Genomic DNA, 26,231 nt, shown 5'->3' on the forward strand with positions numbered 1-26,231 from the left:
TGTAGAACATGAGACTCCCAGTCATCAGAAAACACCAAAATATCATCCAAATACACAATCATAAACTTATCCAGATATTCACGGAAAATATTGTGCATAAAGGACTGAAAGACTGACGGAGCATTGGAGAGTCCAAAAGGCATTACCAAATACTCAAAATGGCCCTCAGGCGTATTAAATGCGGTTTTCCACTCATCACCCTGTTTTATCCGCACCAGATTATACGCACCACGAAGATCTATTTTAGTGAACCACCTAGCCCCCTTAATGCGAGCAAACAAATCAGTAAATAATGGCAATGGATACTGGTATTTGACTGTAATCTTATTCAGAAGGCGATAATCTACACAAGGCCTCAGGGAACCATCTTTTTTTGCCACGAAAAAAAAACCTGCTCCCAGAGGGGACGAAGATGGACGAATATGTCCCTTTTCCAAGGACTCCTTAATATAATTCCGCATAGCAGTATGCTCTGGCAGTGACAGATTAAATAAACGACCCTTAGGGAACTTACTGCCAGGAATCAATTCTATAGCACAGTCACACTCTCTATGAGGAGGGAGCGAATTGAGCTTAGGCTCCTCAAAAACATCCTTATAATCTGACAAAAACGCAGGGATCTCCGAAGGAGTCGATGAAGCGATAGAAATCGGAGGTGCATCATCATGAACCCCCTGACATCCCCAGCTTAGCACAGACATTGTTTTCCAGTCCAGGACAGGATTATGAGTTTGTAACCATGGCAGACCAAGCACTAATACATCATGTAAATTATACAGTACAAGGAAGCGAATCACCTCCTGATGAACGGGAGTCATGCGCAGGGTCGCCCCGTAGGAACGATATAACAATCTTGACCTGTTGAGCAGGGTCTCCAGAGGAGCGAGATTTCAAAGAGAGAAACAATTTACAATTGTTCCTGAAATTCAGGAAGGTAGATCTATCTCCAGAAAAAAACTCTGGAATAGGAATTCTAGGTTCAGACATGGGAGTGTGAACAACGAAATACTGTATGTTTTGAACCTTTGCCGCGAGATTACTCAGGCTGGAAGCCAAACTCTGGACATCCATGATAAACAGCTAAGATCAGAGCCATTCAAGAGTTAAGAGGAGGTAAGAAGCAGCTAGACAGCAATTAAGGGCTAGGCAGCAAAACTCTGAAGGAAAAAAAAAATAAAAATTTTCCTTGACACTTCTTTTCCTCCTGCTTCAGCCCAAACAATTAACACTTTGTGGGCCGGCTATACTGTCATGAATCCCCAATGGCTAGGGATAGCACAGGACAAGCAAAGTATAACAAATATCGGACGAGCTCTAGGGTGATGGAACCTGGGCTGACCGCTGCCCTACGCCTGACAAACGCAACTAGAGATAGCCAGGGAGCGTTCCTACGTTGGTTCTAGACGCCACGCACCAGCATAAGAGCTAACTAGTACTGCAGAGAAAACAAGACCTCACTTGCCTCCAGAGGAATTAACCCCAAAGGTATAGTTGCCCCCCACATATATTGACGGTGAAATGAGAGGAAGGCACACACATAGAGATGATGTATATAGCTTTAGCAAATAGAGGCCCGCTGAAAACTAGAAAGCAGAATGATACAAAAGGGGACTGAGCGGTCAGCAAAAAACCCTAATCAAAAAAACCATCCTGAGATTACAAGAACCCATGTGCCAACTCATGGCACATGGGGAGAACCTCAGTCCACTAGAGCAACCAGCTAGCATAGAGACATTCTAAGCAAGCTGGACCAAAAACCAAACAACTGAAAATCAGCACTTAGCTTATCCTGAAAGATCTGGGAGCAGGTAGGCAGGAACCAAACAGAGCACATCTGAACACATTGATAGCCGGCAAGGGAAATGACAGAAAGGCCAGGTAAAATAGGAAACACCCAGCCTCTGATGGACAGGTGGAAACCAAAGGCCGCAACCCACCAAAGTCACCCAGTACCAGCAGTAACCACCAGAGGGAGCCCACCAACAGAATCCACAACAGTAGGGTGCAGATTCAGAATAATATTTGGAAGGAGAGGACAGGGCAAAGTTAGTTTACTGAGTAGTTGATGTGGTAGGCTTGTTTGAAGAGATGGGTTTTTAAAGCGCGCTTGAATAGGTCGGGGCTAGGTATCAGTCTGATCGTCTGGGGAAGTTCATTCCAGAGAGCTGGCGCAGCACGAGAGAAGTCTTGGAGACGGAGGTGCGAGGTTCGGATTACGGGGGATGTTAGTCTTAGGTCATTTGTAGAACGGAGGGCACGTGTAGGGTGATAGACAGAGATGAGAGAGGAGATATAAGGTTGTGCAGAACTGTGGAGAGCTTTGTGGGAGAGAGAGATGAGTTTATACTGGACCCTGTAGTGAATGGGTAGCCAGTGTAATGACTGGCACAAGATGGAGGCATCGGTGAAGCGGCTGGACAGAAATATGACTCTGGCTGCTGCATTCAAGATGGATTGGAGAGGGGAAAGTTTGGTAAGAGGGAGACCAATTAGAAGGGAGTTGCAGTAGTCCAGACGAGAATGAATAAGAGTGACAGTAAAAGTCTTAGCAGTTTCAAAGGTGAGAAAAGGTCGGATTCTGGAGATGTTTTTAAGATGCAGGTGACAAGAGAAAATGAGTGATCAGATATAGGGAGTAAAGGAAAGATTGGGTTGAATATGACCCCAAGACAGTGGGCATGCTGCTTGGGAGTTATGGTTGAACCCTCCAGGGTAATTTTGATGTTGGGTAGAGTGAGGTTAGTAGAAGGGAGAAACACAAGAAGTTCCGTTTTGGAGAGATTTAGTTTCGAATAGAGGGAGGACATGATGTTAGAGACAGCAGACAAACAATCCTTGGTATTTTGAATTAGGGTAGGGGTGATGTCAGGGGAAGAAGTGTATAATTGGATGTCATCAGCATAGAGATGATACTGGAACCCAGATCTGCTGATTGTTTGTCCAATAGGGGCCGTGTATAGAGAGAACAGGAGAGGGCCTAGGACTGAGCGCTGCAGAACCCCGATAGTAAGGGGATGAGGAGAGGAAGAGGAGCTGGCAAAAGATACAGTGAAGGAGCGGTCAGAGGGGTAGGAGGAGAACCAGGAGAGGGCTGTGTCCTGAAGGCCTATGGAGCGGAGCATAGTGAGAAGGAGCTGGTGATCCACAGTGTCAAATGTGGCAGAGAGATCCAGGAAAATCAGCAGAGAGCAATGACCTTTGGATTTAGCTGTTATTAGATCATTAGAGACTTTAATTACGGCTGTTTTGGTCGAGTGTAAAGAGCGGAAACCAGATTGTAAGGGGTTGAGAAGAGAGTTATCCGAGAGATAGCGGATTAGACAGGAGTGGACCAAGTGTTTCAGGAGTTTAGAGATGAACGAAAGGTTAGAGACAGGTCTGTAGTTAGCAGTGCAGTTCTGGTCCAGGGATGGCTTTTTAAGTAAAGGGGTTATGATGGCATGTTTAAATGAGGAGGGAAAGATACCTGAAGAAAGAGAGAGGTTAAAAATTTTAGTCAGGTGAGAGGTGACCACTGGTGAGAGAGACTGCAGGAGATGTGAAGGAGTGAGGTCACTGTTGCAGGTTGTAGGCCGAGCAGAAGCGAGGAGCTTGGAAACTTCTTCTTCTGAAACAGGCTCAAGGATGTCTAGTGAGCTTGAGGTGCGGCAGGGAAGGGGATCCAGGCACTGAGGAGATTGGATTGAGATATCCTGATGGATGTGGTTGATTTTTTCTAGGAAATAAGTGGCCAGATCCTCACCCCTGATATTGGTGATGGGGGCCTGTACTTTAGGTCTCAGGAGGGAGTTTAAGGTTTCAAAAAGCCGTTTTGGGTTGTTGGATAGTGAGGTGTTATGATCCTAGTGGCAAGGATCGAAAGTTTGACTAGCTAAGTAACTAAACCGACGACCAGCTCTGGGAAGTGGTATCTGGATTGACCGCAACCTGATCCTATCCGCAAACAACTATAGGCAGCCGTGGAACGTTACCTGAAAATCCTAGACGTCTCTTCACGGCCTGAGAAACTACCTATTCCTAGAGGGAAAGTAAAGTCCTTACTTGCCTCAGAGAAATGACCCCAAAGATATAGAAAAGCCCCCCACAAATATTAACGGTGAGTTAAGGGGAAAGCACAAACGCAGAGATGAAATAGATTTAGCAAATGAGGCCCGCTAACACTAGATAGCAGAAAATAGGAAGGGAGCTGTGCGGTCAATAGAAAACCCTAAGCAAAATATCCACGCAGAGATTGCTCGAGCCCCCGCACCAACTAACGGTGCGGGGGAAGCAACTCCGTACCCCAGAGCTTACCAGCCGCAAGAACTCACATATTAGCAAGCTGGACTAAACTCATCATACACTGAAATCATATTACAGACTGATGAGCAAAAAATAATCAAACAGAAACTTAGCTTCTCCAGAAGAGACCGAAAACGAAGATAATCAGGGGAGATCAGAATAGCACTGAATACATCGACAGCCGGCAACAAGTGGAGGTGAAGCAGAGCTAAATAGGAAACTCCCTAGTGCATAACGAGGCAGCTGATTCAGCCACAGATCCGCAGGATAACAAACAAAGCCACCAGGGGGAGCCCAAAAACAAAACTCACACAATACCACGTGTGACCACAAGAGGGAGCCCGAAAACAGAGTTCACAACAGTGAGGTGTTGAGCGTGGTGAAGTAGGATTGTTTGGCCAGATGAAGGGCAGAGTTATAGGTTTTGACCATGAACTTATAGTGGATGAAGTCTTCTGCTAAGAGAGATTTTTTCCACTGCCGCTCTGCACACCTTGAGTAACGCTGAAGAAAGTGTGTTTGCATAGTGTGTGAGGGCTGCCGTTGTGTGTGTCGGGTCTTTCTGCATGTAGAAGGTTCTGCTTCATCTAGGGCATTCTTCAGTCTATTATTGAAGTGTTGCAATGCTAAGTCTGGACAGGAGAGGGAGGAGATTGGGGCTAAAGATATGTGAAGATTGTCCATAAGCTGCTGGGTGTTAATGGTACGTGTATTCCGATAAGTGTGGTAAGTGGGGGTGTCCTGGGTGAGGAGACAATTCTTGACAGAGAAGAAAAGAAGGTTGTGGTCTGAGAGCAGGAGAGGGGAGTTAGTAAAGTCATGCAGCGATCCGGGATGGGAGAAAACCAGGTCCAGAGTAATCCCGTCCTCATGCATAGGAGAATTAGTAAACTGTGAGAGGCCGAATGAAGAAGTTAGAGAAAGAAGATGAGAGGCCAATTGGGAGAGGGAATCATTGATGGGAATGTTAAAGTCTCCCATGATGAGGGTGGGGATGTCACAGGATAGAAAGTGAGTAAGCCAGGTGGCAAAGTGGTCTAGAAAAAGGCGGGAGGAGCCTGGAGGGCGATAAACAACCGCCACTTACAAGAAGGGCTTAAAGAGTCTGATGGTGTGGACTTCAAAGGAAGGAAATATAAGTGAGGGAACCGGGGGGATGACCTGGAAAGCACATTGTGATGAAAGGAGCAAACCAACACCTCCACCCTGTCTGTTCTCAGGTCTGGTGGTATGTGAAAATTTCAGCCCACCAGCAGTGGTGTCCGAATGCTGGATCCAGGTTGCTGTAATAGCCAGAAGGTTAAGGGAATTAGAGAGAAAAAGATCGTGAATATAAGTTAGTTTGTTGCCCACAGACTGTGCATTTCAGAGAGCACAGTGGAAAGCGATAGGAGAAGGCATGCACTGAATGTTAATAAGATTAGCAGGGTTTCTATATGCAGCTGGAGGAGAGTAATGTATGCTGGTAGAGGGAGGCCCAGGGTTGGGGGAGATGTCTCCTGCAACTAGTAGAAGGAGAAAAAACAGAAAGAGCAGGTGGTGGGATGATTTGTATGAACGTTTTGAGTGCTGCATGGAAGTATTGGCTGGTTTGGAGTGGGTTAGAAATGTCAGTAGAGCCTCAGAGTTATACATGGGAGAGGGGAGAAGGGAGGGGTGGATATAGAGAGAGTGCCCAGAATGTGTTAAAGTGTGGGCGAGTTGTGAAAAAGCAGAAGTAAAAACAAATAAGCAGCAGATTGATATGATCAATGCATAATGTAGTATGACTGACCAAGAAGCATGATTGTTTGAAAAACTTATGCACCTTACCTGTCTCCTGCCCTGTCCAACTGCCATTGTCTAACTGCCAAGCAGTTGACTAAGGGCGCCGTGGTGCGCCAGAAACGCGTCAGGCAAAGAGAGTTCCTCTCTCTTTCTTTTTAATGTTGTTTTTTAAAATGTTCTAAATAAATTTTGATTATTTTACTCAAACTGGATGGATGTGCTGGAAATCCCCATTTCTCCCTTCGTCTAACTGCCAAGCACTTGATCCTGTTGCACTTAATAACTGTTGCGCACGCGATCCCGCGCGTGTGCTATCTCAGCCAGACTAAATATATATGAAATGAAATGACTACTAGCATCAGGAACCAAATGGCCGCAATCAGCAATTAACCAATTAGCATAAGGCCAGAGTAGGCGTTACTATGCAGGGTAAACAACCAATGCTGAACAAGGCCATAAAACAGTGGGAAAAAAGGAAAAAAAATGGATAGCTTTGAACACTTTAAATCAGAAACCAAAAACAGAGGAAAAAAAAAAAGCAACACAGGAGTGATGGATAAATTACCATGAGCAAAGCTTGCTAGATATAGTTCTGTTCACACTTGCAGTCAGCACACATATGGATGATGGATAAATTACCATGAGCAAAGCTTGCAAGATATGGTTCTGTTCACACTTGCAGTCAGCACACAAATGGATGATGGATAAATTACCATAAGCCAAGCTTGCTAGATATGGATACTGATAACTACAATACCAAATGTGAGACAGCACTAAAAAGAAGGTTACAGAAGAAAGTAAAGGCTCGTTTACATTGGATAATTCATGAGAAGTCAATCAGCAGTAATTTAGTAGCCTGTTTACACAGGTCGATCATGCTTTCATTCCAATGTAACAGAAGGATCAATAATAGATTGTTCTCAACAGCACGTCTTATTTACACAAGACAATGCATTGCTGGGAACAATGACTTTTAAACAAGCTTAAAAATCATTTTGCTCATGTGTCGGACGATTGGCAGCCTGTTTACACTATGTATATACAGTGGGTGAAATACATATTGAACACATCCCCAGTTTTCTAAGTAAATATCTTTCTAAAGGTGCTATTGACTTAAAATTCTGGTCAGATGTTCGTAACAACCTATCCGGTCCACACAGGCAAATAAATCAAACCATGGATTTTAATGAGAAATGACACAGGGAAAAATGTATTGAACACATTTACTGAAATTTATATAATACTTTGCACAAAAGCCTTTGTTGATGATAACAACTTCAAGACGTCTCCTGTATGGAGAAACTAGTCGCATGCATTTCTCAGGTGTGATTTTGACCCATTCTTCCACACAAACAATCTTCAAATCCTGAAGGTTCCATGGGCTCCTTCTATGAACTCTGAACTTTTCCATAAGTTTTCTGTTGATTTCAGGTCAGGTGTTTGGCTGGACCATTCTAACAGCTTTATTTTATTTCTCTGAAACCAATTGAGAGCTTCATTGGTTGTGTGTATGGGATCATTGTTTTGCTGAAATGTCTACTCTTGTTTCATCTTCATCATGCTGGTAGATGGCAGCAGATTTTTATCAAGAATGTCTTGGTACATTTGTCCATTCATCCTTCCTTCAATTATATGAAGTTTGCCAGTGTTGTATGTTGACAAAGAGACCATGATGTTCCCACCTCCAAACTTCACTATTAGTATGGTGTTTTTGGGGTGATATGCAATGCCTTTTGGCCTCCAAACATACTGTGTGTTATGGCATCCAAAGTGTAAAATTTTTGTCTCATCTGACCAGACTATATTCTCCCAGTATTTCACAGATTTGTCTAAATGTTGTTGAGAAAACTTTAAACGTCCTTGAGCATGCTTTTTGTTTAGCAATGGAGTCTTGGGTGGTAATCCTGCATACAGGCCATGGAGTTTGACTGCTTTACTTAAAGTTTTCTTTAAAACAATTGTACCTGATGATTCCAGGTCTTCCTGTAGCTGTCCAGAGGTCCGTATTGCTCTTTGACAACAAAATAAGCATATTGGACACCAGAAACCTTAAAAAGGGGGAGAAGGTGGCTCCATCTCTGCATTGTGTGTCTGTGTGTGCCACACTAAACACGAAGAATAGAAGGAAGAGAAGAGAACTATCTTGGGACTTGAGAACCAAAATTGTTGAAAAATTATCAACAATCTCAATGTTAAAAGTTCATCTCCTTGATTTTCCTCTGTCCATGGTGCACAACGTAATTAAGAAGTTTAAAGCCCATGGGTCTGTATCTAATCTTCCTGGACGTGGACGGCAGAGAAAAAATAATGGAAAGTTGCAACGCAGGATAGTCCATATGGTGGATAAGCAGCCCTAATCAAGTTCAAATGAAGTGCAAGCTGTCCTGTAGGGTGCATCAGTGTCAGTGCGAACTATCCAACAACATATAAATTAAATGCTATGGAAGGAGACCCAGGAGGACCCCTCTGCTGACACAGAAACATAAAAAAGCTAGACTGCAGTTTGTTAAAAGTATGTGAATAAGATAAAATTTTGTGGACAGATGAGACTAAGATAGAGCTTTTTGATAAAGCACATCATTCTACTGTTTACCGAAAATGGAATGAGAACTGCAAAACAATAGAACAGAGTACCTACAGTCAAATATGGTGGAGGTTCAATGATGTTTTGGGGTTGCTCTGCTGCCTCTAGTCAGCAATTAGTCTGCATCTAAATACCATCGAACAGCTGTGAAAAGATATTAAAATTACTGTTGGGAGAAGGCACCTTAATATGAGAGACTTGGAGCAGTTTGCAAAAGAAGAATGGTCCAAAATTCCATATGAGAGGTGTAAGAAACTTGTTGATGATTATAGGAAGCGATTGATTGCAGTTACAGTGGCTTGTGAAAGTATTCACACCCCATGGCATTTTTGGGTGTTTTTTCTACCTCACAACTGGAACTTTCACTAGTTTTGTTTTTTAGGGTTTGCATCAGTTCATATAAAGAACATGCCTACAACTGTGAACAATTGGTTTTATTTTTTTGTCAAGCAAAAAACAAATAGATCAAAATAACTGAAAACTTCTGTGTGCATATTTATTCAACTACCCTCCTCATATGTAAAGCGCCATGGAATAAATGGCGCTATAACAATAAATAGTAATAATAATAATGATAACAACTAAAGTCAGTATTTTGTAGAGCGTTCGTTTGCGGCAATTACAGATGCAAGTCGATTTGGATAAGTCTCTTTGCCTGAGAACTCTGCAGTTCCTTCAAGGTTACCTTTTGTCTCTGTGCTGCCTTTCTGATTAATGGCCTAGTTACCCGGGCTGAGAGTTTTGGTGGACGGCCCTCTCTTGCCAGGTGTGTTGGGGTACTATGTTCTTTCCATATGATGATAATGGATTTGATGGTGCTTCAGGGGATCATCAGAGAATGGGATATTTTTTATAACCCAACTATGACTTGTACTTCTCAACAACTTTGTCCCTAACTTGTTTGGAGATGTCCTTGGTCTTCATGGTGTTTGTGGTGCCTCTTGCTTAATGGTGTTGCAGCCTCTGTGGCTTTTCAGAAAAGGTGTGTATGTACTGACTGACCATGCAACACTTAGATTGCACACAAGTGGACTTCCTTTCACTAAGCATGTGACTTATGATGGTCCTTGCTTGCACCAGAAATTTTAGGGTCCTCATCGTAAAGGGGGTGAATACATATGCACATGCCAATTTTTAGTTTTTTGATCCAATAAATTTAACTTATGCCTATATTTTTCTCACTTCACTTCACCAAGTTAGACTATCTAGTGCTGATGCATCATGCAAAAAACGAATTACAAAAGTGTTCAAACACAAGTTTTTGCAATGTAACAAAATAGGTAAAAAGTCAGGGGGAGGGAGGTGGGGTACATTTCGCAAGCCACGGTATTTATTCCAAAGGGTGTGCAACAAAATAAATTATTTGTCTGGCCCATTTTTCTCAGTTTTTTTGTGTTGTGCCAATGCATCCAAAAGAAATAAACGTGTAAAAAACAAAGCATGTGTAATAATATAAGTAATAATTATTATTTATAATAATATAAATAATTTCCTTAGAGAAAAACTTCATTTTCTGGAACAATTTCAAGGCCATGACTGTATAAGCCATATAACCTAAATATAAACCTGCCCTAAAAAGAAAAACATCATTGAAATCGCCTTTTTTGAATTCGTCAACTGTTTCCACTGTAACTGACTCATGAAGTAGATTTAAAGTGTTCATGATAAACATTTATGAAAAATCATCAAACCCACTAATTTAGACAGTCTCTTGAGTCTCCATCAAAGGAAATTCTTATTAAAAAGAAAGAACAGGCAAAACTTTTAGAGCCCCTTGAATATTTTATCTACAATGGAGCATACTATTCCGGGACAGTATACACGTGGGGAACACCTAGAGTAGTAGATCAATGTCTTATAATTTTTATCATTAATTCTCAGTTTTCCAATTTGTCCATAGAGATGTTGACTGCCCATGCTTTTTGCTAAATTGCTCATGAAATACAGAATAGAAGGTTTCAACCCTGTACTAAAGAACTCCAAACCAGGGCTGGGATGATTAGCCTAAAAATTCAGACTAACCTTCCAATCTTCTTGTATATGACGACTGGAGCTTCATCTCTTTATTCGGTGGAAATGATTAACTAGATGAAGTTGTTAAGAAGGAAAGGATTAACGGAACTGGTGAAACTCCAAATTATTTTTTTTTCTAATCTCTTAAATTCATTTTGCCAAAGAGAAAATGTTATTTTTTAAAATCATCTTGCAAGTTTTGCATGCCCTGAAGGAACATTGCTCAGTAGTTTCAATGGGTGTTTAAACCTTTCACTCTTTCAGTTGCTGGAGGGAGATGGAGAAGGCCACACAGAAAAAGATGAAAAGGAGTGTATTACCAAAAGAATGCAATGCAATTTAGACAAGCAGTTGAGTGGAGAACAAAATCTAGAGATGTGAAATCAATATTAAATGTAAAATAAAGAGAATGGACATTGTAATTAGATTTTACCAGTTTCTGATTTATTGACCAGTAGCAGACATCATGAATTGAACAGTTTTTCAGATTTATGGATCTCACTGCTGCTATAGTAGTTAAGGCAGATCAAGCAGGCTTAATACTTTCTGTTTAGTCAACTATGTTAGAATAGGGATTTTCACTATGATTTACTAGAATAAACAGTACAATGTGATGAACCAGTGATCTCAGATGCTGGATTATTAGTGAACATGCAACCTCAGATTTTAGAGAAGCTATTAACGTAAAATACTTTTGTCATTAAGATGTAGCAATATAGTCCTCAGTGCTGTTTAAAACTGTATTTTAAGTGAGAAATCAACTAAAAAAAATTATTTTTGTTCCTTTAATAAAATAAAGGAGTTGATAACTGCTTGGACAGCCCCTTCTCTTTCCCCATGTTTGGCCCCTATAAAATAAAAAGACCTTTACTCACCTCCCACGCCGGCGCTGTTCCAGCATTGTCAACACTCGCGTTCCCTGGTCGCATATGACCAAAATACCATTTTTCGTCACGCGATGATGTGGTATTTTGGTCATTTAATCACAGAAGACCGTTTTTGCACGCCTATTTTTTAATGTGCTGCTTATTTATTCCCATATTTTTGCAAGCTGTACTCCATCATTGTGGTTTGTCCTGATAAAAATATAATAAAATACCTTGAAATGCATTGACAAATAAAAACCGCATCCATTCAATCTTTGGTCTTTAATCGTATATTGCGCAGACTTATATCCACTTTCCCCCCAAGTTTGCATCTTTCTATTCGTGAAAAGCATGGATAAAATATATAAGTGAGAATCAAACATCTGAATGATGCCCAAAGCTACAGTAGGTTCACATTATGTTAGACTATCATGTTCAGCAAAGGCATTTTAAATCTTCTACTGATCTACAATATTCCTAGATAATGACTACCAACATATAGAAGAAGTGCAAATAGTTATTAAAGATACACCTTAACTATGAATTCCACCCAAAGAAAAAGAGTTGCATATAGTCTCTTTAAAAAAATATTTCTTTAAACTTTATTGAAAAATGTAACAATTTAAAATGCACTGCTCAAAAAAATAAAAGGAACACTAAAATCCCACCTCCTAGATATCACTGAATGAAATATTCCAGTTGTAAATCTTTATTCATTACATAGTGGAATGTGTTGAGAACAATAAAACCTACAAATTATCAACGTAAATAATAACTAATATCCCACGGAGGTCTGGAGTTGGAATGATGCTCAAAATCAAAGTGGAAAATGAAGTTACAGGCTGATCCAAATTCAATGGAAATGCCTCAAGACAAGGAAATGATGCTCAGTAGTGTGTGTGGCCTCCACGTGCCTGTATGACCTCCCTACAATGCCTGGGCATGCTCCTGATGAGGTGGCGGATGGTCTCTTGAGGGATCTCCTCCCAGACCTGGACTAAAGCATCCGCCAAGTCCTGGACAGTCTGTAGTGCAATGTGACGTTGGTGGATGGTGCAAGACATGATGTTCCAGATGTGTTCAATCGGATTCAGGTCTGGGGAATGGGCGGGCCAGTCCATAGCTTCAATGCCTTCATCTTGCAGGAACTGCTGACACACTCCAGCCACATGAGGTCTGGCATTGTCCTGCAATAGGAAGAACCCATGGCCAACTGCATCAGCATATGGTCTCACAAGGGTTCTGAGGATCTCATCTCGGTACCTAAAGGCAGTCAGGCTACCTTTGGAGAGCACATGGAGGGCTATGCGGCGCTCCAAAGAAATGCCACCCCACACCATTACTGACCCACTGCCAAACCGGTCATGCTGAAAGACGTTGCAGGCAGCAGATCACTCTCCATGGTGTCTCCAGACTCTTTCACGTCTGTCACATGTGCTCAGTGTGAACCTGCTTTCATCCGTGAAGAGCACAGGGTGCCAGTGGCGAATTTGCCAATCCTGGTGTTCTGTGGCAAATGCCAAGCGTCCTGCACGGTGTTGGGCTGTGAGCACAACCTCCATTTGTGGACGTCGGGCACTCAGACCATCCTCATGGAGTCAGTTTCTAACCGTTTGTGCAGACACATGCACATTTGTGGCCTGCTGGAAGTCATTTTGCAGGGCTCTGGCAGTGCTCCTCCTGTTCCTCCTCCTGTTCCTCCTTGCACAAAGAATGAGGTAGTGGTCCTGCTGCTGAGTTGTTGCCCTTCTACGGCCCTCTCCACATCTCCTGTTGTACTGGCCTGTCTCGTGGTAGCGCCTCCAGCCAGACACAGCAAACCTTCTTGCCACAGCTCACATTGATGTGCCATCCTGGATGAGCTGCACTACCTGAGCCACTTATGTGGGTTGTAGAGTCCGTCTCATGTTACCACGAGTGTGAAAGCACAACCAACATTCAAAAGTGACCAAAACATCAGCCAGAAAGCATTGGTACTGAAATGTGGTCTGTGGTCCCCACCTGCAGAACCACTCTTTTATTGAGTGTGTCTTGATAATTGCCAATAATTTCCATCTGTTTTCTATTCCATTTGCACAACAGCTTGTGAAATTGATTGTCAAACAGTGTTGCTTCCTAAGTGGACAGTTTGATTTCACAGAAGTTTGATTTACTTGGAGTTATATTCTGTTGTTTAAGTGTCCCCTCTATTTTTTTGAGCAGTGTACCTATAAGATCAACAGAGAAATGCAATGGAGGACCACATGTTTTATTTGCATAGTTATATCCAATAAACATGGAATTATACAAAGTGTATAACAAAAATTTTTTTTTTTTGTAAAGACACACATATAATCTCCAGAGCTATCTTATAAATATTTGCATAGTGCACTAGTACTGCCTTATTCACGCTGATGGTACTGATCACCTTGAATGATAAACCATTAACAACAAGATAACTCACAAATTTTTGCAGGCTAATGTGGAATGTGGTCCTGGTGCGCTGACATATGGTTCACTCTTTTCTTCATTGCCCCCTGATGAAGCAAAGGGTGAATCATACATTGCACCAAGACCACATTAGCCTGCAAAAATATGTGAGTTATCTTGTTGTTAATGGTTTATAATTCAAGATAATCAGTATCATCAGCGTGAATAAGGGAGTACTTGTGCACTATGCAAATATTTACAAGATAGCTATGAAGGTTAAATTTGTATCTATTAAGAAATGTATATTTTTATTATACACTTTGTATAATTCAATATTGATTGGGTGTAACTATGCAAATGCAACATGTGGTCCTCCATTGCATTTCTCTGTTGAACCTATATGTATTTTAAATTGTTCAATTTTTGTATAAAGTTGAAAGAAATGTTATTTTCGCCGTGCAATGCTCCTTTGACTCGTTAAAGGGTTGATTGTGACTTGTAGGATCGCTACTTCCAACCGTTGGCTGTCATGATCTCTGCAGGCAGAGATCATAGCAAGCCTATAGAGGGACAAGCTCTCGGAAGATGGAACTATACTGACCATGAACTAAGCCTGCCGCGCAACTAGAAATAGCCAGGTAGCATTTCCTATTTATCGCTAGATGCCCAGCTCTGGCCTAAGACCTAAATAGCTAGCAGAGGGAAATATAAGACCTGGCTCACCTCTAGAGAAATATTCCAAAGAAGACAGTAGCCCCCCACATATAATGACGGTGAGTTCAGATGAAACAACAAACGCAGCAGGAAAATAGTCTTAGCAAATTTGAGGTCCGCTTACTAGATAGCAGAAGACAGATAGTATACTTTCATGGTCAGCAGAAAAACACTAACAAAACACCATCCAGAGATTACCTTAAACTCTGGCATTAACTCATAACGCCAGAGTAGCAATCCCTGATCAACGAGAGCTTTCCAGACACAGTAACAAAACTTCAGCTGTGAACTGGAACAAATAGGCAAAACAAAACATGGACAAAAGTCCAACTTATCTAGTAGTTGTCTAGAAGCAGGAACAAGCACTGAGAGGCATCAGATAACATTGTTGACCGGCAAGAAACCACCAGAGAAATGAGCTTAAATAGCGACACCCACTACTGATGGAACCAGGTGAAACAGGAAAGAGGATGACAAGTCCAATTCCACAAGCGGCCACCGGGGGAGCCCAGAATCCAAATTCACAACAGTACCCCCCCCTCAAGGAGGGGGCACCGAACCCTCACCAGATCCACCAGGGCGACCAGGACGAGCCCTATGGAAGGCACGAACAAGATCAGAAGCATGAACATCAGATGCATTGACCCAAGAATTATCCTCCTGGCCGTAACCCTTCCAGTTGACCAGATACTGGAGTTTCCGTCTGGAAACACGAGAGTCCAAAATTTTCTCCACAACGTACTCCAACTCACCCTCAACCAACACCGGAGCAGGAGGCTCAACTGAAGGTACAACAGGTACCTCATACCTGCGCAATAACGACCGATGAAAAACGTTATGAATGGAAAAGGACGCAGGGAGGTCCAAACGGAAAGAAACAGGATTAAGAATCTCCAATATTCTATAAGGGCCGATGAACCGAGGTTTAAACTTAGGAGAAGAGACCCTCATAGGGACAAAACGAGAAGACAACCACACTAAATCTCCAACACAAAGCCGAGAACCAACACGACGATGACGGTTGGCAAAACGCTGAGTCTTCTCCTGGGACAACTTCAAATTGTCCATAACCTGCCCCCAGATGTGATGCAATCTCTCCACCACCGCATCCACTCCAGGACAATCCGAGGATTCCACCTGACCGGAGGAAAATCGAGGGTGAAACCCCGAATTACAGAAAAACGGGGACACCAAGGTGGAAGAACTGGCCCGATTATTGAGGGCGAACTCTGCCAATGGCAAAAAAGCAACCCAATCATCCTGGTCAGCAGAGACAAAACACCTCAGATATGTCTCAAGGGTCTGATTAGTCCGCTCGGTCTGGCCATTAGTCTGAGGGTGAAAAGCAGATGAAAAAGACAAATCTATGCCCATCCTAGCACAGAATGCCCGCCAAAATCTAGACACAAATTGGGTACCTCTGTCAGAAACAATATTCTCAGGAATACCGTGCAATCGGACAACATTCTGAAAAAACAGAGGAACCAACTCAGAAGAAGAAGGCAACTTGGGCAGAGGAACCAAATGGACCATTTTAGAGAAACGGTCACAGACCACCCAGATGACAGACATCTTCTGGGAAACAGGCAGATCTGAAATAAAATCCATCGAGATGTGTGTCCAAGGCCTCTTAGGAATAGGCAAGGGCAACAGCAGTCCGCTAGCCCGAGAACTACAAGACTTGGCCCGAGCACAAACGTCACATGACTGCACAAAGACTCGCACATCTCGTGACAGGGAAGGCCACCAGAAGGATCTTGCCACCAAATCCCTGGTACCAAAAATTCCGGGATGACCTGCCAATGCAGAAGAATGTACCTCAGAGATGACTCTGCTGGTCCAATCATCCGGAACAAACAGTCTATCAGGCGGACAACGATCCGGTCTATCCGCCTGAAACTCTTGCAAGGACCGCCGCAGATCAGGAGAAACGGCCGACAAAATTACTCCCTCCCTAAGGATACCTGTGGGTTCAGAATTACCAGGAGAGTCCGGGTCAAAACTCCTAGAAAGGGCATCTGCCTTAACATTCTTAGAACCCGGTAGGTATGACACCACAAAATTAAAGCGAGAAAAAAATAAAGACCAGCGCGCCTGTCTAGGATTCAGGCGTCTGGCAGTCTCAAGATAAATCAAATTTTTGTGGTCAGTCAATACCACCACCTGATGCCTAGCCCCCTCGAGCCAATGGCGCCACTCCTCAAACGCCCACTTCATGGCCAAAAGCTCCCGATTCCCAACATCATAATTCCGCTCTGCGGGCGAAAATTTGCGAGAAAAGAAGGCACAAGGCCTAATGACGGAGCAGTCGGAACCTTTCTGCGACAACACTGCCCCAGCTCCGATCTCCGAAGCGTCAACCTCAACCTGAAAAGGCAGATTCACATCAGGCTGACGCAACACAGGGGCAGAGGCAAAACGGCGCTTAAGCTCCTGAAAGGCCTCTACAGCATGAGGGGACCAATTAGCAACATCAGCGCCTTGTCTGGTCAAATCAGTCAGTGGTTTAACGACATCCGAAAAACCAGCAATAAATCGGCGGTAAAAGTTGGCAAAGCCCAAAAATCTCTGAAGACCCTTAAGAGAGGAGGGCTGAGTCCAGTCACAAATAGCTTGCACCTTGACGGGATCCATCTCAATGGAAGAGGGAGAAAAAATATACCCCAAAAAGGAAATTTTCTGGACCCCAAAAACGCACTTAGACCCCTTCACACATAAAGAATTAGACCGCAGAACCTGAAAAACTCTCCTGACCTGCTGGACATGAGAGTCCCAGTCATCAGAAAAAATCAGAATATCATCCAGATATATTATCATAAATTTATCCAGAAAATCGCGGAAAATATCATGCATAAAAGACTGGAAAACTGAAGGGGCATTAGAAAGACCAAAAGGCATGACCAAATACTCAAAGTGGCCCTCGGGCGTATTAAATGCGGTCTTCCACTCATCCCCCTGCCTGATCCGCACCAAATTATACGCCCCACGAAGATCAATTTTAGAGAACCACTTAGCACCCTCTATACGAGCAAACAAATCAGTAAGCAATGGCAATGGGTATTGATACTTAACAGTGATCTTATTCAGAAGCCGATAATCAATACATGGTCTCAAAGAGCCGTCTTTTTTTGAGACAAAGAAAAACCCAGCTCCCAAGGGAGAAGAAGATGGACGAATATGTCCCTTTTCCAAAGACTCCTTTATATATTCTCGCATAGCAGCATGTTCCGGCACAGACAAATTAAACAAACGACCCTTTGGATATTTACAACCCGGTATCAAATCTATGGCACAATCGCACTCACGGTGCGGAGGTAACGACCCAAGCTTGGGTTCGTCAAAGACGTCTTGATAATCAGAGAGGAACTCAGGGACTTCAGAGGGAATGGACGACGAAATAGAAACCAAAGGTACGTCCCCATGAATACCCTTACATCCCCAGCTCAACACAGACATTGCTCTCCAGTCCAAGACTGGGTTGTGAGACTGCAACCATGGCAATCCCAGTACCAAATCGTCATGTAAATTATACAGCACCAGGAAACGAATAATCTCCTGGTGATCCGGATTGATACGCATGGTTACTTGTGTCCAGTATTGTGGTTTATTATTAGCCAATGGGGTGGAGTCAATCCCCTTCAGAGGAATAAGAGTCTCCAAAGGCTCTAAATCAAAACCACAACGATTGGCAAAGGACCAATCCATAAGACTCAGAGCGGCGCCAGAGTCAACATAGGCGTCCGTGGCAATGGATGACAAAGAGCAAATCAGGGTTACAGACAAAATAAACTTAGACTGAATGGTGCCAATGGAAACAGACTTATCAAGCTTCTTTGTACGCCTAGAGCATGCTGATATAACATGAGTAGAATCCCCACAATAGAAACACAATCCATTCTTCCGTCTAAAATTCTGTCGCTCGCTCCTGGACAGAATTCTATCACACTGCATACTTTCTGGCGTCTTTTCCATAGACACCGCCAGATGGTGCACCGGTTTGCGCTCCCGCAGACGCCTATCAATCTGAATAGCCATTGTCATGGACTCATTCAGACCTGCAGGCAAAGGGAACCCCACCATAACATCCTTAACGGCATCAGAGAGACCTTCTCTGAAAGTTGCCGCCAAGGCGCACTCATTCCACTGAGTAAGCACAGACCATTTACGGAATTTTTGGCAGAAAACTTCAGCTTCGTCTTGCCCCTGAGATAGTGCCATCAAAGTTTTTTCTGCCTGAAGTTCCAAATGAGGTTCCTCATAAAGCAAGCCCAAGGCCAGAAAAAACGCATCCACATCGCGTAACGCAGGATCCCCTGCTGGCAATGAGAAGGCCCAATCTTGAGGGTCACCCCTGAGCAAGGAAATCACAATCCTAACCTGCTGAGCAGGGTCTCCAGCTGAACGAGACTTCAGGGACAAATAAAGCTTACAATTATTTCGGAAATTCTGGAAGCTAGCTCTATTCCCTGTGAAGAACTCCGGCAAAGGAATTCTCGGTTCAGATACCGGAGCATGTACCACAAAATCTTGTAAATTTTGTACTTTCGTGATGAGATTATTCAAACCCGCAGTTACACTCTGGAGATCCATTATTGTCAGGTGCACACAGAGCATACAGAGATTAGGAGGAGAGAGAGAAAAAAGACTGCAGCAAGGCAGACTGGAGGAAAAAAAAAAAAAAAAATTCCAGCAGACTTCTTATAACTCTCCTTTCTCAACCTGGGTCTTTAACACTTTATTGGCCGGTCAAACTGTCATGATCTCTGCAGGCAGAGATCATAGCAAGCCTATAGAGGGACAAGCTCTCGGAAGATGGAACTATACTGACCATGAACTAAGCCTGCCGCGCAACTAGAAATAGCCAGGTAGCATTTCCTATTTATCGCTAGATGCCCAGCTCTGGCCTAAGACCTAAATAGCTAGCAGAGGGAAATATAAGACCTGGCTCACCTCTAGAGAAATATTCCAAAGAAGACAGTAGCCCCCCACATATAATGACGGTGAGTTCAGATGAAACAACAAACGCAGCAGGAAAATAGTCTTAGCAAATTTGAGGTCCGCTTACTAGATAGCAGAAGACAGATAGTATACTTTCATGGTCAGCAGAAAAACACTAACAAAACACCATCCAGAGATTACCTTAAACTCTGGCATTAACTCATAACGCCAGAGTAGCAATCCCTGATCAACGAGAGCTTTCCAGACACAGTAACAAAACTTCAGCTGTGAACTGGAACAAATAGGCAAAACAAAACATGGACAAAAGTCCAACTTATCTAGTAGTTGTCTAGAAGCAGGAACAAGCACTGAGAGGCATCAGATAACATTGTTGACCGGCAAGAAACCACCAGAGAAATGAGCTTAAATAGCGACACCCACTACTGATGGAACCAGGTGAAACAGGAAAGAGGATGACAAGTCCAATTCCACAAGCGGCCACCGGGGGAGCCCAGAATCCAAATTCACAACAGTTGGCGCTATAGAGTTCAAGTTCTCTTTTTCTCTGAAGAGGCAATTTGCATTTTAAAAGGTATAGTCATCAAAGTCTTTTGATACAGTTGATAACATCATGTATGGCCCCCAAGCATAGTTTATTGGAACTTATTATATGATACTGGTGGAACGTGGCTGGAATCCAATGGTCGGGAACACATGAGCAAAGAACAGCAAGCGGTGGTGGAAGTCCTTGGACGTAGCTGTACAACAGTCCAGAGAAGAATGAAACAGTCTGGGTAAAACAGTTCTCAGAATAAGGAGCTGTAGACTGAACTTGACAAACGGCTAGACACAACACTCAAGCAATGAGTGAGTGTTCCATGTGGCTTTAAATATATTCCCATCACCAAGATCCTATCCCAATATGAAGTAAATGTAATAATAATATTAGCAAATGCCTCTAATTTGAAATGTAGTATAGTTCTTGTGATTAGCTATGTCGCTTACTCTATGTGCAGGGCATTGCAGTAGCTTAAGTATCCATGATTACAACCACTAACAACTAACTGTCACTATATTAGTGATCATAACCATGGATACCTAAACTGCAGCAATGCCCTGTACATGAGGTTTTAAACATAGGTTAGGCCCAAACAGGCAACAAGATGGCTTTCACGGGTTCAGAATCTGTCATCTTAGTAAAGGGCAATTGCAGAACACAGCAGCAGCCTCTAGTGGTAAGGAGTGGAATTGCAGCACAATTATCAAGGTGAATAGCAGCCACTAGTGGTCAATCCACAGAAGGACAACAAAATTCTGAAACGTTATTGCATACTTATTTCCTAGGACACTTTTTTTATATAAAAGTCTCCCTACGGCACCTTGTAACATGCAGTTGTTCCAGTTAGCCCTTTCTCATAAGCAGGGTCGGACTGGGACTAAAATTCAGCCTGGCATTTGAAGTTACACAGGCCCACTTGTCACATGGTGACTGTATAATATCTTTGTACGTACACTTGTAGGTTACAAGAAGTGAGGGGAGTGTAACACGACTATATAACATATAATCACAGCTGTATCCAGCATTACAGCTCAGTCCTATTTATTGCTTTTAGTTGCAGTACCAAGAATAGCCGCTACTTTACCTACATAACTGGATCTCGTAGATAATGAAGGGATTGAGATGACCAAAGGCTATGAAACCACATTCTGATGCTCCATAAACTTTGCCTTCAGCCACTTTTGGTTCCGCTGCGCAGCACGAGATCCGGTGACTCTGAAGAGCAGTGACATCAGTAATGTCACCGCTCTTCAGATATTCTGGGTCTTGCGCTGAGCTTGGTGACTGTGAAGAGCGGTATTGTTACTACCATCACCAGCTAGCCAGCCAGGTCTGGGCTAGTAGTGGGGGTGTTTGATAGACATCTCTCCATTACTTACACCAGGGATTGATAGCAGCTGACATTACGCAGCTGACATCAACCTAAAAATCATTACACATACCAGAATTAAATGCTCTGGCGGCTGGGAAAAGCAGTAGAGTTAGCGCTATTCTCAGGCGCCGGGTGCTAACTACAACTGTCATCATCCTTGCTTCATCTCCCTGCGAAGCATTTCTGCTGTATTTACATGCGCTGATCTCAGGCCACTAAATGAGTGTGATCGACAATACTAAAGTTGTTTGCTTTTTTCCCGGCCTCTTTACACCAACTGAGAAAGAATGAAGGGAATAGAACAATCACAATTAGATCAATCTGTCCCCATACAGTATCATGTTATCAGCAGCACAACTACAGTTTACAGCGGCGATGTGCTGCTGAGAACAAGGATTTCTGTTCCCACATAAACAATACAGGGTGCACGGATCGAGCGGCCCACTACTGGAACCGGCCGTTCTGGCATTTGCCAGGGGTGCCCAATGGCCAGTCCAGCCCTGGTCATAGGCCTCACACCCAACCAACCAATAGCCTACTTTACACTGATATAGGAAAAGAACCCTGAAACAGCTGTCTATGGATTTGTGACTTAGCTTTTTAAAAATACGCTCCAGTTTGGCTGATCTTCCCAAGTCATGTGGCAAGGCTCATTAAAGTGTTGCCCATTGGCCTATAGGGTACTAACCTTCAATAGCTGGCACTTGGGAATCAGATTTCCTTCTTGTAAAGGAAAGTTAATTAGTAATGGCTCTTTAGACATATGGCACACTGTTGGTCAGAAGTGTTTCATGGAGTATACAATGAACACAGAGCCCAAATGTAGTGTGAACGGAACCCAAGTTCAAAAGTTTCTTTAAGAAGCCCATTTCATCATTGTAATTTACTCAAACAAATATTTTAACCTGCCCTTTTTTTTTGTAGGCTCCCTGGGCACTGCTGGAAGAGTTTGTGACAAAGTCTCCCGTGGGACAGATGGCTGTGAAGTTATGTGCTGTGGCAGGGGCTATGACACCACCCGAGTTACCCGGACAACTAAATGCGAATGTAAATTCCACTGGTGTTGTGCTGTGCGCTGTAAAGAATGCGAGGAGACAGTGGATATACATACATGTAAAGCACCAAAAAGGGCAGAATGGCTTGACCAGACTTGAATTCAAGCAAGGTTTGCTCATCAGACAAGAAGTCCTGGGCCCTGCGGGATTCTGGGTATAAGTGTAGTCTGGTTGCATGGCTTCTTATTTAAGTAATTCTGCAAGGCACTAAAGACAAGACTATACTTCCCAAGATGCAGTGTGGACCTTGTGACAAAGGCCGGCTAAGAATCAACTCTTTTATTTGAGAAGTTTGCAATAGAACAAATGGTTCTCAATTTGGGATTTCTGGTCTACTAGCGGTACTCACCAAACTGCTGCTTTACAGCTTTCTCCTGCTGTGTGGCTTTTCTCATTAAGGAGTGCTTTTGATCAATGTGCTACAAATATACCTACATATATTGATGACAAAAGCAAAATTAAAGTAAAATTAAGCATCCTGCAGAAGTGACCAAATGATCCAGTATTTGGAACCTCTGCAGTGACAGGTTCAGCAACAGTTCTCCACTTTCAGAATCATGGATACAATTCACTGGAAGGATTTAGCTGCACTTAACATGTACATGTTTATGGGAATACCTCTGAACATTTATGAAGCTGCTTGGAAGGCCATGGAGACTTTTTAAAAACTTTTCTTTGAGAAACATGTACACAATGAAGATCTCCTGTGCCAAGTAAAATAATTATAAAATAGAGACTGATTCTGACTATAGAGGACTATGGATGTCATTGTGACGTCCTCGTTTTGTAAACTTGCTTGTATGATGTGTATACTGCTTTAATTTTTTTTTTTTTTTTAAATCTATATAAACCTATATTGCAACCATTTTTCTTGTGTTCTTTGCCCATCAATGACAGATTGTAGAACATTTATTTATTCATATACATTATAAAGAACAACAAAATAAAATATTAGTGATACAGATGCACTGGACATCATTTGTTCATTAATATGTGAGCACTCTGACTTTACGGTGTCAGATTACGGCACTTGGTCTGCATTTCATATTACATCTGGGAACAGGCATATTCTTTAATAAATGGTGGCCTTTTCCACAAATTATCTTCAGACACCTCACTGAGAGTCACAGAGCAGGAATTATTAGCAGTAAGTGATGCAAATTGCCTCTTCTGAGAAAAAGAGGACTTAACTCTATAGCGCCACCTGTTGGAAGTAGCAATCCTACAAGTCACAATCAACCCTCTAACGAGTCGTAGGATTGCTACTTCCAACAGGTGGCGCTATAGAGTTAAGTCCTCTTTTTCTCAGAAGAGGCAAGTTGCATATTTAATTTCCCAGAGGAGCATTGTATGGCAAATAAGCCTCCTTACCTTGACAAGCCAGAGATGGTATGTCACTCTCCATAAGGAGAAACGATACCCCTTAGACCTCAGTCCAGAGCCTCTCACCTAGCCAAATCAGTTCTCATGCTTTGCACTGACGAGGGCCAACAGCCCGAAACACCGTGTCTGCGAATTGAGATACTGATTTGGCTTTTATCCTAAATCATATTGCACGACTCGTTAGAGGGTTGATTGTGACTTGTAGGATCGCTACTTCCAACAGGTGGCGCTATAGAGTTAAGTCTTCTTTTTCTCAGAAGAGGCAATTTGCATATTTAATTTCCCAGTGGAGCATTGTACGGCAAATAAGCCTCCTTACCTTGACAAGCCAGAGATGGTATGTCACTCTCCATAAGGAGAAACGATACCCCTAAGACCCTAGCAGTAAGTGACGCATTTGCTTTCCATTGACAAAGCTTAAAGGAGTTTCCAGGACTATTTCTTTTACTATGTGCCTAAAAACTGACAGCCAGGTTGATACAAAGGTAAGTACTAGCTTGTTCTACCCGACATCAGCTCAGAACAGTCATTGAGTACTCCTGCCAGCAATTCAGCTGCTCCATGTCAACACTGCAGCTCTTCTTCTTCTAGGTTCCTCTGTTCACGAAGCAAAACTGCCAAGGTTATGCGAATTGACAGCTGGCTACCTCCTGTTAGGCAGCAGGGAGCTATCTGTCAATCAGAATGACATCTGCAGTCACACTCCATCAACAGACCAGAGAGGAACAGTCAATGTGAAATCAGCGGAAGCCACTGAATCACCAGCAGGAGCAGTCTATGACCACTCTCTCCTGGCAGTGATTTGTGCCGGGCACAACAAGCAGGTGTTTAACAGGTAGCGCAACAGGCAGGTAGTTTTTTTAATTGAAAAGTTATATTTCAGATAGCTAAAATATAGCCATAGTTTATGTGTAGGTTCATTAATATGAGCAGATAATTGTTTAAAAGATGAAAGATGTGGTCATAACTCACGACCAGAAAACTATGTCAGACAAGTGTTTACCCAGGACGAGAATATTGAATGAAGTGGTTGAATAGTGATTGTTACAACATAAAATTGAAAACTGGGCACATTGTTCACACGCAGATAATCACCAGGGTCTAGGTGTAGTTGCAATGTGAGGTAGCAGTAACACTGGTATCTGAGGTCGATTATAGTCCATTCTGCCACCTAAGACCCCAAAATTATAAATTGTACATGGTAGGTGGCGACAGGGTGAGACTGGGGTTTCTGGGGCTCATCCTACAGCTATAAGCAAATATCTCTCAGTCGTTATCCCCATTATAGTGGAGCATCGACTGTAAAACATAGGCAGCTCCTGCACATCTACTGTGCACCACCATAACTGGGATGTACAGTTACGGTAGCTTACATTAAAGGGGACTTTTGTTTGAAACAAGTTATCACCGATCCATGGGCTCCACAGGATAGGTGATCACTTAGGTACGACCATTAGAAACTGCACCGATTGGAAGAATAAGGAAATTTTATCCCTGACAGGATATTTATCCCCATTTTAAAATGCAGCAGGTGGGATGTCTGACCAAAGCTCCATTCATCATCTTTGGGGCTTCCAGAAAAAAACAGCGAATGAATGGATCATTGGTCAAGATGGACATGCCACTCCAGTTCTAATGGGGATAAAAGTTCCACATTCTGCCAATTGGGTCCAATTAGTCAGACCCCTATCAGTCAGTACGTCATCGCTTATCCTGTGGCGAGGTGATTACTTTTTACACAGGAGAACCCCTGCAAGTGCATCTCTACTGCTGTGTTCCAAGTATTTAATCCACTATACCAAGACCAATAATACCACATACAGGGGAGAATTACCACCACACCATGACCAGACCACATAGTGACCAAATAATACCACATATTACCAGCATACAGGGACAAAATAATGCCACATACAACGAGAAATAGCACCACACCATAGCTAGACTACCTATTCCACCACATGGTGACCAAATAAAACCAAATACAAAAAAATACCACCACACCATGACCAGGCCAAATAGTGACCGAATAATATCATTTACAAGGAATAAATATGCCACACCATGACCAGACCATATAGTGACCAAATAATACGACATACAGGTTAATTAATACCACCACACCATGACTAGACCACAAATTACCACCACATAGTGACCGAATACTACAATACTGATCACTGATCACACACTTGCCAGTATCGATCAGGAAGTGCGACGTTGCCGTTCAGGTAATGAGCACTGCGTGCACGCGCCCCTGCACATACGCTGCCTGTGCTTTTAAAGGGCC

At 42.8% G+C, this 26,231-nt stretch overlaps 1 protein-coding gene across 1 annotated transcript in view; it reads left to right on the forward strand.

The window, feature by feature from the left end:
- Window positions 1-23,422, forward strand: part of WNT2B (Wnt family member 2B) — a 133,182-nt gene extending 109,760 nt beyond the window's left edge. Inside the window, exon 5 of the mRNA XM_077294904.1 lies at window positions 22,428-23,422. Coding sequence (XP_077151019.1) covers window positions 22,428-22,657 — 230 coding nt within the window. The 3' untranslated portion in view covers window positions 22,658-23,422. The remainder of the gene's footprint in view (window positions 1-22,427) is intronic.
- The last annotated feature ends 2,809 nt before the right edge of the window (window positions 23,423-26,231 follow it).

The sequence above is a fragment of the Ranitomeya variabilis genome, chromosome 3 (genome assembly GCF_051348905.1).
Source record: "Ranitomeya variabilis isolate aRanVar5 chromosome 3, aRanVar5.hap1, whole genome shotgun sequence".
NCBI lineage: Eukaryota > Metazoa > Chordata > Amphibia > Anura > Dendrobatidae > Ranitomeya > Ranitomeya variabilis.